The sequence below is a fragment of the Macrosteles quadrilineatus genome, unplaced genomic scaffold (assembly GCF_028750875.1).
Source record: "Macrosteles quadrilineatus isolate MER2022 unplaced genomic scaffold, UCM_ALF_1.0 Scaffold_3__2_contigs__length_128488019, whole genome shotgun sequence".
Taxonomy (NCBI): Eukaryota; Metazoa; Arthropoda; class Insecta; order Hemiptera; family Cicadellidae; genus Macrosteles; species Macrosteles quadrilineatus.
Genome location: NW_026542596.1, coordinates 17,785,443 through 17,801,504, shown reverse-complemented (window position 1 = coordinate 17,801,504; position 16,062 = coordinate 17,785,443). Strand labels below are relative to the sequence as shown.

Sequence of the window (16,062 nt, the reverse complement as noted above, 5' to 3'; positions counted from 1 at the left end):
ACTGCACTGGGCCCGAAGTCCGCGACGCTACCAACTGAGCCACCGACTCACCATATAAATAAATTTTAAAATATGAGTTTTTTTATCAATTAGTTATTGTAACTTTATATAGCCTTGACACCTTTATATCAGCCTTCATATCTCGATGTAATGGTGGACAACAAGTTGAGCTGGAGGGATCAGATCTTTCGTACGGCGGACAAGACTGCTAGGAGTGTCGCTACTCTTAGTAAGCTTATAGCCAATGTCGGGGGGTCCTCGGCCCAGCCGTAGAAGACTCTTCAACGCATCTCTGTAGTCCAGTCCATGTTTCTCTATGGCTCTGAGGTGTAGGCAGACACGCTCAACAAGGAAGCATAAATGTTGAGGCTCGCGAGTGCAGAGTCAGGCGGCACTCAGCGTCGCTTCCGTGTACCTCACGGTGTCCGAACCGGCCGTTTTGGTGATTTCTGGATCTTGTCAAACTTTTGGCAGCGGAGAAGAATGCAATATACCAGAGACGAGGCTACATCAGGAAGGACGCTGCAAGTACGGAAGAGCGCTCAAGGTGTGGCAAGAGAACTGGGAACTCGAGGATGTTGGACTGCCAGACTTATCAGACAGGTCCAACAGTGGGTGGAACGGTGGCCCGGTGAGGTCGACTGCTTTCTCACTCAGTTCTTGTCAGGTCATGGTTATTTTCATACGTACCTGCACTTGATGGCCAAAACCAACTCACCTGACTGTATTTACTGCCCGAGCATTCCCGACGACGTGGAACATACCTTTTTCCGCTGTCCACGATGGGATATGCTCCACCGTGAGGCCACTCAACATCTTGGGGTGCTGTCAGTTGAATGGATTTATGAGACCTTGCTAAAGGGTGAGGACAACTGGGATTGCTGGTTGCAATTAGTCCGGGATTTCCTTCAAGTTAAAAAGAACGATCTAGAACGGATAGCAGTCTAGATCGTGTAAGAACTGAACGGATATACACGGAGTAAGCCAAACGGGCGAAGGCAAACTCTGTCTAGTTCTGATGAAGTGCAACAAGTGTTCCCAGGCTAGTGTCCGAAGAGTAGAGGAGATTTTTAGTGGGTAGTTTTTGGGTCTTAAACCCGTTGCAGTCCCACACTACAGGCCTGCCACCAGTGTGCGTAAATGCATTTTGCCACCTCTCCCTTAGGAAAAACCCCTTTACATACAATTGGTTGATGCTATCTTCTTAAGTCAGTTGTAATAATAATATATTTTACCCGGTAAAAAAAAATAAAATAAATAAAAAAATTTGCAAAGATCTGTCGCTTTAGAATATTGCAATATGTTAAAGTAGAACATTATTGCAACATTCGTTCATACATAAGCATATTCATTTATTTTTTTTCAGTGGCTAAACTGTTCACTTAATGGTTTGTATGTCGGTTCAGGTAAAGGCAGGCTAAAAGTAACATTTATACGCCTCAGGCGATGCACGTCTGGCAACAAATATGACTGACTCTAGATGGATTGTGAGGAGACGCTTCGTGCCTTTTATATGACATGTAATAACTTTCGCATCTACTGAACGCGTGTAAGCGGGGAGACTGAATTTGATGCTTGGAAGCCAGTGTGTTCTGATTTTATTTGGAATAAATAGAATGCACATATGATCTGGGTACAGTGACAATGCAATATTGTGATACGCGTTGTTTCGTATATCGCAAAATGAGGAAATGAGGATTCGAATTATACATTTTCAATGTAAACTGGGTACATATATTATGTTTAATTTTAATAATAAGGCGTGTTAAAAAAGACAATAAAAAATAATAATGCAAAAATTAATAATATTTGAATTCAGCAAAAGATTTTCCGTTACTGTCTTCTGATATAGAGATATTGAAAGAACAAAAATATATAATTGTAAAGCATTTAAATGTGTACAAACTAATAAGGTATGCCGTTTTCACATGGATCGAAGTAATTTCTTTTACTAAGTTGACAGATTTAAAAAAATATTTTTTTAATAAAAAAAATATTAAATTGCGTAAAAAATAGTGTAACACTCATGCTGTAAACATCACAACAATAAAAATAAGAGATCGTTTAAAGGTAAACTCGAAGTTTGCAAACCAAAAATTAATAAAACCAGTTTTCCTGGTTCAACGAGTGTACTAAAATAAAACAACAAAACGTTAGAATATACTATTTTTTATTGTGATGAAATATGATTAGTTCTATGTTTTACAAAAATACACTATTTCAATAAAATCTATTTTTTTTCAGCAATTAATTTGATCGAACTATAATTTCTAAATAGAACTACAACAAACCAATTTAACTTATGCAAATAATATGAAGTTGTTATGACCCTCCATGCACAAAATCCCTTAGACGTCGGGCTGCTGACCCTAGTTACTCTATATGAGATGACCGAGCGTTAAAAGTTTGATGACGTCTCATAACACTACGTCGTTTAAATTAATCTCATCAAAACTTCGTCTATAATACAGGAATGCAATGCAGTTTTATCTTAGCTGGGTAGTTGTCGATTATTCTGGTTACAAAATACTACTATCGTTGATCTACACATTTTTGTATCACAGATACATTTTCTTTGTGAGGAACATTTACGCTTCCTTTTATACATTTAGACGCTAGGCACGAACCCGGGATTGTTTTTCACATTAGTTCAGACTAGAACTAGGGGTTGCGTCATTATCACTTAAATAAAATCCATTGGTTATTTAGTGGGATTTGAACCTGGGACCTCGGGGACCGAAGTCCCGCGCTCTAACCACTAGACCAGACCTCTCCCAATCACGGAGATCGTCTTCCACTCCTTTAAAAAGTCCAAAGATGAATTATTTTATAACTAAAACTCAAGTATGGCCTCTACACCAAGTTCACTGTGTTATTTACACTGTACTTTACAGATACGATAACACAAGGTTTTATCAGCAAGATTTCCTTCATCATTACGAAAATAAAGTAATGAAAATAGTAAATATATTTGAGCTTTTGCTCCAAAAGTATTGAATTACCAATGTCATCACCAAGATTGTCCTCCGAAGTGAAAGTAGGAACTGTAAATCGACTCAGTTGCATTCACAGTCAATCTTATTGACGCTTTCAATTCCACTAACACCAGAGGCAGTTATATAACAGGTTGATTTCAGTTGCATAATATATTTATGTGCCAACAATTGCTCATGTTTAAATTAAAATATGCACTAACTAACTAACCCGTTTGGTAACTCTAAAATAAATGAAGGGACTTAAATTAGTACTGTTGACATACACACACTGTTCAATTGTATTAATAATAGTCAGCTACTTGACGCATTTCAGTAAAATACGTTTTCTAATAAGTAGAATTATAAACACTCTCGTATCCCACTGCTTAAAAATGTATTCATATTTCATCCAAGAAAGACTATTTAAACCTTGTACAATATTATTTTTTCAAATTAAAATTCAACCTTATGTCTCATGACACATGTTTTATGTTGTTTATTATTAATTATGTTACGAAATGTGTATTTTACTTTTGTTCATATCATGTATTATTGTTATTACTATTGTTATTTAGAGGTTAACTGTAACAAAGGACCATGAGGTCCTAAGTTCGCCTCAATAAAGAAGGATTTTCATTTCAAGACAACACTATTTTTTCATCAAACTTAACATGTTATACGAATAGCTCTGATTCATCTAAAATAAAGACTAGCAATAGAGACCGTTGTGGTTAAATACAATGGTATCTAGAAAAATAGTACATAATTAATGAAAATCGTTAACAAAAAAATGTAAAAAAAAGAATATTCATTATAAGGAGGTTGTATAGGGAGGCTGTTTAGCTAAAATGCAAATAACCTTTACGTGGCGAGGAAATCGACCAAAGTGGATCGTGGTATTTTGAAAGGAAATAAAATTTCCAACAAATTACTAATATGCATTTGTTAAATTTATACTCAATAAAATCAGCGTAAACTCGGCTACGAATAAAATTTTAAAACCCTTTTTTTTTGTATTCTTGTGATACTTTTCACCTCAAATCTTAATATAGTAAATAAATAAAACATTCATAATTCTTTGTAAATCTACACGAGTTAAGCCTTCCTACGACCTATTGTTTAACGAAATCGATCTAGTAGAACTGTGAATTTAGTAGTGAAAGTTGTAATAAAAAATATCTCTAACTCAGTTTTTTCTCAACACAATAAATGTTTAGGCTGCTTAACTTGTTTGCAAATGACTTGGTGAGGAAATCGACCAAAGTGCAAGGGGATATTCTGAAAGAGAATTATATTTCCTATCAATTACTAACACGTATAACAGCCAAAACTTTAATCGAAAAAACATTTGGAAAACCCCGTTTTCAATGTATTTTTATGAAAAAATGTTGTTTTTTATAATTATTCACAATAAATCCAAAGAAAAAATAACTTTTATAATATTAGCAAATCTAAAAGCTTTACAACGACCCATAGATTAATGAAATCGGTCGAGTAGAACTGTATATTTTGTTGTACAAAGAGTTTTAAAACTGCATTACTACAAGAGTAGATATACAATAATATTTACTTATTGAGAGGTGCTACCGTAAATAGGATGACAAACTTGTTTCACAGCGACAGAACTAATTTATGTTATACAGTAATTAATTCTAATTCAAAGTCCGATGTTGTCAAAGTGGCAGCGATGACATTATGTCAAATTATTGTTGTTTAATCAACCAATGTTTGTGTTGCTTGATTGTGACGCAGTCAAAGCTACGCGGTGTTTGGTTTGTCGTTTGTTGTTAATATTAGGCTACGCGTTAAACATCTCAATTCGGTAGAAAATGTATAATTAACTATTAGTTAAATGATGTTGATTATTTAGTTAGTCTTACAGAGAGGCAAGAGAGTGAAAGGCATAAGTCTCGTTTTGCGCTTTGTCAAAAATATAAGTTTTACGAATACTTATTGCCATTTCACATAATAACACAATTTAGTATATAATCAAATAGTAACTACCGTAAGATTTTAACCAGTAATACTGATCACTACCAAATTCAATTGGAGACTGGGGCTCTCTGCGATTGGACCTGATGATGACATGAATGGCTAGTCAAAATTAATTTGTCAATGTGAGAGTTTTCATCTTAGTAACTTAATTTCTTACCTAGTATTTTATCTTGTTTTGAATTTTTAAAGTGTAAGTGCATATCGAAAAGTAATGGGAGACTTATTTTGTTGTTAACTTAGAATAGTACTAGCAAGTAAAAATTCTAATCAAGAACTTATTTACTCAACGACGGCAATATTTTTTCTCACATAACCTCACTACCGTACCACAAAATAGGGAACAAGAATAAAGAGTTCTTATTCGTCATAGACACTAAATTACAGCGTATTGGGAGTTGTTGTTAATGTACAAAACGGATTTGCAGACAGATTTGTGGGTTTTTGTAAGAAACTGTACTAATTTGTCAAACAATATAAACTAAAAGCAGAATATAGTCGGAAATATTTTAATCCTAGGCTGAAACATGCAATTAAAATTAGTCTAAATGTACAAATCAGTTGTACAGTTTCTGCATACTGTATATTAAAGAAGTGTTAAATGTTATAAAAACATCCTTTCACATGAACATAAAAAAAGAATATCCCTTCCTCCTTCTACTATTAGCAAAGATTTTGTTAAAAGAAAAACGCGTAAGTAGTACCTAAATTACTGACTAAAATGTATAAACCACTACAATAAAAACTGTGTGAGGTTATAAGCATATGTTAGAACGGTTATAGGAACATCTTCTAACAAATACGTCTGTCACAAGCGGGATTGCAGACGACGTTTTGTGCCTTTGATACGACATGTAATAGCTTACGTATTCACAGACAGTATGTAACCGGGAAAACTGAATTTGATGCCTACGAGTCGACCATATCTGTGTGTGTTAAAACCCACACTCCAATAGATATTTCTTTTTATGAGCAGTGTGTGTGGGTTTTTAAGAAATCCAATAAAACGGACTTAGCTCGTTTTTATTTCTTAGTTGTTATCAACGTAACGAAACATTTCACCCTACCAATACCAATAAGTTGTCTGTAGCAATATTATTATCAAATCCAGATTATGACCAATACGAATAAAGCGGCCATAGCTATAAAAACACACTCTTTCAAGGGATGTATTCACCATTTCATGATTACTTTGTATACTTTTTGCTATCCAAGCTATTAATAAATTATCTTATCAATCAATTAAACATTGCTTTGTTTAGATATTGTCATGTTATCCACTAAAATGATGTTTCAACAAATCCTACCCACATTAAATATACTGTCTGTTACATGATAACCTGCACCTTAGATAAAAAAATAAAATGTGATAAATATTTTTTATTTTCAGTCTAACAAAGTTTCTCTAATGGAATATACTTTACCTACGATCGTTTTTTAAAGTAGCCATTTCAGTTCAGTTCTTAGAATTGAAAAGTTTCACTTAACAGCTGTTTACTTTCATATCAGCATAGTTTTTCTCATATCAACACAGGTAACGGACCAATGAGGTTCAAGTATTGAGAGAAAAGAATTAAAATTACAATGCTTCGAACGTCAACTAATCAGCTGATCAGCTGATCAGTTGACAATTTTAATTGTTGATCTTACTTTTTTCTGTTGATACTCGCGTATTCTTAACCTAAGCTGGTAGAAGTTAAAGGAAGGTAGACTTAAACTGTTTTAAAATGTCATTTAGTGAAAGTGAAGTTGACGAGATGGAAATGAGAGCACAAACTGCTTATAATATTCTATAATATTCGATGCTGAGATCTAACTGTAAATTAACTCTTTCACTATAATCATTCAGTTGTCAAAAAAAAAATTAAATGCAATATTTTCCTAATTGTACCTGATACAGTATTTATGGTAAGAATGCTGCTAGCAGAACCTAAAAAGTCCCCTGAAAAAGGTAACTTATTATTTAACGAAGTTTTACAAACACGTGATAACATGAAATCAGCTGATTATACAATAAGTCGTTGCATCACTTTCAGTGGCACTGACAAAAAACGAAAACATAACCTCTCTAAGAAGTTATGAGTAGTGATTGTTAGTAACTAAAAACCAGATTGTTAGTAATTAAAAAACTGTCGTAGGTAAAGTAGTGTACGCAACTCGCGTTAGTAGTCTTTACGACACTCGTAGAAGTTTTCTACTCTTGTCGTAAAGACCAACTTAACGCAATCGTTGCGTAAACTACTATTACTACACGCCTACAATTCAAAATATATTGACCTTCAGCATTTTTTACTTTGTGACTATAATGTAAAATAGTAACTAGTTGCCATAGTAATAACAGGTTTCGTAACTCTCTTATTCAGTTTGTCGTCCAATTTGTGCTCGCTGTAGCAACTGATGAGACAGTTGCTATATAGAGTCGGGTAACAGTGTTATAGCCTCGTATGTATACTTAGTACATCCCATAAACAGTTGTTATTTTACCACTATATTTACCCCTAGATACATTCAGTGTTAAATTATATCGATGGATTGAGTCAGGTGAGTGAGGTAGAGTAGTCTTATTGGTCCTGTTCACCAAGTGTAAGGTAATAGTGGTAAAGGTATCAGGTTGGATCCGATGAAAAGTAATCGAGTTTTGATAGTTCAAAACTGGGTACAGCTACAGCTGTACTTGATCAAAAGGTTTGTTTCACATCACCATGTTCATTAAAACAGCTGGCATTTCACTACACTCTACGTTCGTCTTTCACTCATTAGGTTCAAACACGCATGTTGTAGGCCTACACTTCACGATGCAATGATAAAAAAAACTATATGTTACATAATAAAGTTTATTACAGACTTCAAAGGACTGTCGGGTGTTTCTTGATCTACCATATACTTGCTCAGTGGCAAGATTTTGACCAACTTTTTTCAATATATTCATAAGTTAAACAATGGAGAGACAACACAACAAGAGAAGAGAAACCATACAGTGCGTCCCAAAAGAATAAGACACCTATCAATTTATCAAGTTCTAAACTAAATAATTACTAAGTTTTGCATAAGTAAAATTACCTTTGTAATACCTAGTGCATCCTTAACTTAAGATTTTCAATAGATCATTCACCCCAGCACAATTCATCCTGAATACTAGGCCTATGCACCTTCATATAATTCAGAATGTAAAGGTCCTATCGCATGCACTTTTCTTATTATTAAATCATTCCTTGATCAGCATTGTACGTGTTATTAAATTTACAAACGTATATTGAAACCTGGCAAACAAATATGTAATATTACGTAATGTTATACAAAAACGGTAAGCTGTTGAAAACAAATTTTAGTGTGTAATACCAGTGATCCGTTTAACCAGTTTGTGGGATTGAACGTTTCGCGACAGACTAGTGAATATCCACTGTTGGTTGATACCTGATACACATTCATTCATTCATATTTGAAAGCTCTATTTAAGCTGGTGAAACAAAGCGTTTAAAATACAGGGTGGGGCAGCATAACTTCCTTTTTTATAAACTTAATAAAACGCATTGTATGGGCCAGTCAAACTTTATTTGGTTTTTACATTGGAAAAACCAAACTTTACATACATAAAGTTTTGTTTTATGTAGTTTTGAACAGTAAATCATGTAGGTGATGTCCCCCATTCTGAATTCATTCAGTATACCGTTTTCTGGTGTTTGTCAATACCCTTTCAAGCATAGCAGGCGTTATGTTGGCAATTTCTTCCTGGATGTTGTTCTTAAGTCTTGAAGGGTTCTTGGACGGTTCACATAAACACGGGACTTCAAAAAACCCCATAGAAAAAAATCGCAAGGGGACAAATCGGGTGATAGAGCCGGCCATTGCAAATCACCTCTGATTGAAATAAGGCGCTCTGGAAAGTGTTCCCTTAAAACAGGCCTCAACGGCAAACGCACGCTCTTCACAGTTCCAACGCATAATGGCAACCGAACTCTGCAAAGACAAAACTTTACAACAATGCCTCTTAAACGAGACTACAAGCGCTCTGCTATGACGTCAACTAACAAAATGGCGCACGTTTAAAAAAAAGGAAGTTATGCTGCCCCACCATGTATAAGTATTTAAACAAAATACAGATCAAGTGATACGGTGCAGTTTCAACAATTTCCAGGTGATAAGTGTTTCTGTTAAATTTCAACAATATATTTCAACAATTTTTGTGAATAGATTTATAAATGGACAAAAATGTCATAATACCAACTTTCTAATAAGACTTCCGTTTTGAAAATGAGGTTAAAATTGGTTTATTATTCTATTAATAGTCTTAACTGACCATTGATGTTTGGCCAGATTCAAAATTAAACCTTCTTGACTGTCACAGTAACCAATAGATCTGTAACCCCACTCAGCAGTAGTTATTGCTATTTATTTATTACCTCTTGATCAGCCTACGTTATTACAAAACCAATTGAGATGGAATTTAGACGAGACAAGATTTTCCTGAGGAGAAAATTAAGAAACTTGATCGACTTTGATAATGAAGTAGGCAAACAGCGGGCTCTCCCCCTTGTTATGTGGCGAGCTAAACCTGAGAGGGTGATCGAAAATAAGGGATTTTACCTTCAACTTAATAACAGGCTAGTTATTACAAGGTAGTAATCCTATTCAGAATTACCCTTTAAATTTAATTATAACTTTGAGCTTAGTTTACAAAATAATGGAATACGTTATTATAACAGAATGTATGCTTAAATTGTTAAAGTGAGATTACAGACGGATGGAAATATACTACAAAATGTCTAATTAAGACAGTTGATTGTTAGAAAAACAGAGGTCAATTTGTAAAAGATAAACAATTATTCATGGTTTTTAACCATAACATTTGTTTTTAAACAAGTAGTTTTTGCTTCTTAAATATTTACCTTATCAACCTTTTAGAGTAAAACTGACACAGATAAAAAATTTTAGTTAATCTTAGACCGATTATGAAAGAAGTAAAAACGTTTACTTCGGAAACATTCACTTAAAATAGAGTCAAAGTGAAAGTTTTGAATGCATCTTTTCTAGGTATGCTATTTTTTTAAACTACATACCAAATTGAAAGAAACTTTGAGTGCATCTCTATGCAATGGTGGGAGGTTGTATTAGTGGTTTGAGCACAGGACATCTGTACTGTTAGTACAGATTCAACCTCACTTCATAGATCACAAATACAACACTATAAACAAAGGAATCCATGCTCAACAACACAGACTAAAATTGTTTGAACAAAAACCTCATTATTCCGGTTAAAAAAAATTCAGGCACTGCCAAAACAACTTCAAAACATTCAAAAAATCTCCAAATTCAAAACAGAAATCAAATCTTTCCTGACAAAAAATGGTTTTTATGATGTGGAAGAATTTCTAAATTTCACAAAACGGAGCCCTTTGGCCTAGGATGTGATTTTCTCATACAGTAAGTTATTTTTACGCCACACTACATTATTTTGACGAACTTCCCACGCAAGGATTTAGTCCAGAAAACACCTGTTTGCCGCCAGATTATTCAAATGGGGTTTCATTGCGTAGTACTGTTCTGCAATGAGTTTTTCCGGACACCAATCAGCTGATTATACTGTATTTGCGTGGCAATGATTGGTTATAAACAAAAATATAACCTCTCTTAGAGGTTATGACTGGTGATGTTTAGTCCTTTAGTTGGTTGAAATATATAAGGATTCGTACGAATTAAGTAGTATGGCGTAAACTATCGTACGTAACTCGTCCAAAATGTGTGTACCGGACTCGTATGGTAATCCCGTACTCGACTTCGTCTCGCACGGGAACGACCACACTCGTCCGGTAAACACTTATTTTCAGGACTAGTAACGTAATATACTATTTATTATTATTAGACCTAACCTATTGACCTGTCCAATTCCTGCCCTGGACTACGGACGGATACTTCAAGTATTACAAGTATTACAAGTATTACAAGTACCGGTAAGTAAGTACGGATTCACATCTTAATCACCAATGACTTTTCTACGTGGTAATAGGATAGCCAAAAGTTAAAGTTGAAGCCAAAACTATGAGTTATAATTTTCCCAGCAAATCATATTATTATACAGTTACTGCAGCAGTTGGGTGCTGCTGTGGTGTTACTTCAATCATAACCATAATCATATCTCAGCATCAGATGTATCATTCACGACACGTAGGTAACTCAGTTATACGATACCTTCCTCTGAACCATCTCATTAGGACTTTGATACCAGTTCTAACTGGGCTATTAAGTAGATTTAGCCTTAAACCAACCTCAGTTGATGGGATTGTTAATATTAATGACATGCTGTTCAGAAGGGAAATAGTCAGAACGATTTGACCTAGACACTTATCTAATAATTAGATTATTAGATTACATAGGTAACACGATTTTTAGTTACCTAGGGTTTTATTTTTTGCATGGAAAAGTATTTAGCTTGAAAATGGTTTTTTTTCTTTGAACTACGTTACCACATTATCCAATAGTTTGGGCAAATGAAAGCAAAGTCTATAAAACAATTTTTTGAGTACAGTCACTTTATCTGAAAAATACAATTCACCGCTCCCTAAGGCGTCCTAAATATACATAACATAATAATCTATGTACCTAAAAGTTTAAATGAGTAGGTTTTATCTAAAATTTCTTAACTGCCTTCTCTTGAAGTAGAAAAAAGAAAAATACCATATTTGCACATTAAGCATAATAGCATCCTGGGTTTCTTGTAAGCAAGCGTTTTAAGAAACAACAATATTCTGTTTATCCCTGAGGAACATTTAAGAAACTCTAAACTCTAAGATAAGTTTCTCAATTGTACATAAATATTAAATAATATGTCAAATATAAAATTGTTAAAACTCTAAGAAAACTACACACAACCTAGACACATAACCACAGTATTGATGCTTTTAGAACACTTCTTATGTTGCGAAAACAACTTTTTATTTTCACAATTATCCACTTAAAAATGTTTCTCTTCCGCAATTTATTGATCGATTTTTAACCCAATAATGATTTATGTCGAGGCTAATTACCCTAGTGATTCACCCCCCTTGATTGATTGGTAATTATTACTGGTGACAAAGGTGTAACTGATGGTGCAGGGTAGGTTGGGGGGAGGGGTAATTATTTAGAACAAATTGCAAAGGTACGAGATTGGGGTGGTATGGTGTTCCTGACAGATTGATATTATGTGGCTAGTATCATCCCCACGCAACATTGTCACCTTAGCATTGGGAATAGGATTACTAGTTAGTGTTCGCCATTTTAAGTAGAGTTTTGAAGGTTGAAACTATATTTTGACATTTTATTGGCGAAGAATATACTAAAATAAGGTCAAAATCAATGCGTTATTGGTTTATGTTGGTTATCCTTTACACAGCAATAATAAATATGTACATAGGCTCAATTTATCTGGATACTCTTAAACCGGGACACAGCTGTTGGTAAGACTTCGTTTTAACCGGCCATGTTCGGTCGGATATGAAAATCAAGGGTTTTCTTAGAGTATTCATATTCCCTACACTTCATTTCCACCATAATGAACTGAAAGGTAAATTAAAACAATAGGTTGTTTAACAATTTTATATCAAGTCCAGTTTAAACTGGATTTTACAAACATGAAAGATGTTAAAGAAAAACTCCAATAAGTGTTACTCGTTAGGTTAAGTTCAGTAAATATACGCGTACAACAGCCTCCCTCTGTTTCTAATTTGTAAACTTAGATTAGCAATAAATAATAGTATGTTTCAACCGGACATTGCGTCAACCTGGCTGGAATAACATTTTTGATTAAGTAGCCTATCTAGGAAATATACTTATGAAACACACGCTCCCGTTCCCAAGTACGCCTTTACATTTTTGTTTAGTATTTAATACCTGTTTTAAAATGAGGATGGTGATTGATAAATGGGCATCATTAAAAACCGTTTTGATCACAATGGTTTATTAAGAAATTATCTGTCCAGTTATCCCTGAGATGCGTCTTGCGTAGCCAAAGAGGGCTACTGTGTAATTTTTACAACTATCCAGTTAGTTTCTGTAATGTTATATCTAATTTACCTTAAATTTACCTAATGTATCGGGCCGTCTCGGCAAGATGTAAGAAACGTAACCTATTTAATATTTTGTTAACTTATAACTTATAAATTATTTTCAGTGTTTATTATATTTTCCTAATACTTAGATAAAGAGGAGAAGTTTATAGGTTCGAAACTACAAGTAAGTTAGCTTAAAATAATTATGGATTTCTTAGAATCATTTAAATTGCCATAACTTTTTTTGGTCTACTAATTTAATTACGAGAGACTTTTTTTTAATAACAAAGTACAAATCCACATGTTTGCAAAACTGTTTCAATGAAAAAACACATATCATATAAATAATTATTGCAGCTTCTAATTTTAACTCATAATGACATTCTGATACAAATCAAGATTCAATTTAGGTTATATAAACAGACAAAACCACTGATTTTCCATAGTATGTGCGATTTTTCTAACACACAAGAAGGCGTAATATTCCATATGCATAAAGTAACAAATCAAATGATGAAATGCAGGATTGAGTTTCCAAGAATCTTTGCTGCGTTATCGAGTTATAAATCAAGATACGGAGGGAGACACGAGTCATATTTCAACATCAATCCGTTCAATATTACATTTGTAACGAATTCAGTTTTCCCTTCGCATAATGCTTAACAAAGGGGGAATTATTGCGCCTACGTAGGAAGCGGAAGTCGACAGGGTCTGAATTGTGTTTCCGGTTCGATTCCTGCGACAGTGCCATCTGGCGTCAATGTAATTGAGCATGAAGCTCTATCGAGGTATTTAAACTGTTTTGTAACTTACCTTTCCGTGGCTTAGTTTGCCTTAAGGGTGGCAGTGATTTGTAAGAAGAACAATTTGTAACTTTTGTACTTATGCCCTTGGCTCTTTCTGTAAGGAAAATAATGTACATATTGGTCTAAACAAAATTATTAAAAATGCCTTAACTAAAGTTTCTTAGTCAGCCTAAATGTTAAGTTCATATGCAAAGCTAGACAGGTTACTTCCATGTAGCACCTCCGCAAAAATAGAAATGTTTACAATTCATTACACTATCCAAATATAAAATTTACATTCTTGGATATACTCGTAAAAATGTAAGACTTACCTTTATTGTTGTATTCCTTCCTTGACTTCTCTTGTTTCAGCTCATCCGGACAATCATCGTAGCTCACTGAAACATGAGAAAGGTTTAAGTCAAGACGTTTGTAAGTCATGCAAATATTATATGCCACTAAAAGGCTCGTGGCTAGTTTTAGTCTATGTTTGTACCTTCTGTTACGTTTAAAGGACTGAGAATCGTCTTAAAAGATGCATAGCAGTGTATAAGAACTACAATAATTATTTATTTTGTAGGAAAAGTACTGATCTATTTGTGATGTTTGGACTCTGTAGTTGGCACTCTATAACACGCTGTAAGTACCTTTAAGAAAATAAACATTATTAGACTCAAAATACACGGCATCTTTTTTGATTGAAGCATTCCTTTCTTACTCAATGAGGAGGTTTATAGCTCCTCTTAATTAATCACCAAACCATAAACAGTTTGATTAAAATTTAGTTGGTGTTACATCAATAGCTCGTACAAATTCAATTTCAAAAGTTAAATACAACTCTTACTTTCTGCGGCAGCAGGAAAACAATCCAAGCTGGTATTTCACTCCCGTTTGTCTTGCTTGTTACATCAAAGTTGTGGTATTCCGGGTCAATTCCTAACCGTTTCAGTGAGGACAACGTTTCCCAACAACTTTTGTTAAGTTCAGTGATTTACTTTGGGTTCTCTAAGTAGACATTTCACCCTATTAAAATCTGAAGCTTGTGTCTGTTTGCTCTATTAGTAGGCTTTGACTGCGTTAGTGCACACATAGTTTATCTTTTGTGTGTAATTTCACAGATTACCCAAACATCACAAAACATACTTTCCAAAAAGTGCCACTATCTTTGAATACCGCGAGTTTACCTGGCGTCAGAAACAAAATCAAAAATCAAAATCTCTTTATTCCTGAATTAATGTTACATGTTTGTTAAAAATTGTGAGTGTACAGGAAAAATAATTCCCAAGTAGACTATCCGTCTGTGTTTGGGAATGAGTTGCTAATACAGCTATACACATGTCCATAAACATTCAGGAGTACTTAGACACTTAATGATGATAGTAAATAAAAAAAAAATATTAACAAGATCAAGAGAGAAAAAAACCTAATTGCATCGAAACATCCAAAACTCAAATTTATTGATTGTAAGTGCTATTTAGCAGTGAAAGAAAAAAAAGTGATTTGGTGACGCCTAATGACTCTATGCTTAAACACAGCGACGCTGTCACTCTCCGCCTCTCGAATATGTGAAGGCAAGTTTCTATACAATGTATGACAAACGTAATAAGGTATAGTTTTAAGGGTTGAATGGGAGAATCTGGGAAAAGAAAAGCCAAAGTTAATGTTACTTCTAGTCAAATAACGATGTTGAACAGGAGAAAAAACCGAACATTTATTAAGTTTTATGAAAATAAGAAGATTTTTTATGAACAATTGTCGAATGTTTAAAACTGGAAAGTCACAAAAAACAGTTGCAAGGAAGAAAATCTAGAGTTTTTGTTTAAAATAGTTTTGATAACAGATCGTTGAACGACAGAAAGTGGTTCCAGAACAGTAGGAAGGGCACCACCCCAAGCCAGGATGCCATACTGCAACACCGACTGCACGTAGGCAAACAGATGCAGGTGTGTTCTGATAATGTCATTAAACGTTAAGTTTACCAATTTTATAAATGTTTGTCTCTTTGTTAGAGTGAATTTTAGAGGGCGCACTTAACCAGACATTCCTCAAATTGTACATAAATAATTCGAAGTAAAGGTACCTTGTGGATACAACCAATGTTTTTATCGTTGAAAGTAAACTTCTCATCCGACTTTGGTAACACTATTTTGATTACTAAGGATGTCTCCTTTAGATCTCCCTCAAAGGATGGCTTTAATACAAATGACTTGAAATATTGAGTTACTTTAGCGCATAAGGCGTATTGGGTTATTCTAAAACAAACGCTGCTTTATGTTTGAAAATTAA

The 16,062-nt window shown here is 34.2% G+C and overlaps 1 protein-coding gene across 1 annotated transcript in view; it reads right to left on the bottom strand.

The window, feature by feature from the left end:
• Positions 1 to 714: 714 nt before the first annotated feature.
• The window catches only part of LOC128989023 (uncharacterized), an 81,001-nt gene continuing 65,653 nt past the window's right edge, over positions 715 to 16,062 (bottom strand). Inside the window, exons 5-7 of the mRNA XM_054410878.1 lie at positions 14,109 to 14,174; positions 8,658 to 8,752; positions 715 to 825 (exon numbers count right to left, since the gene is read on the bottom strand). Of these exons, the coding sequence (XP_054266853.1) occupies positions 715 to 825; positions 8,658 to 8,752; positions 14,109 to 14,174 (272 nt within the window). The remainder of the gene's footprint in view (positions 826 to 8,657; positions 8,753 to 14,108; positions 14,175 to 16,062) is intronic.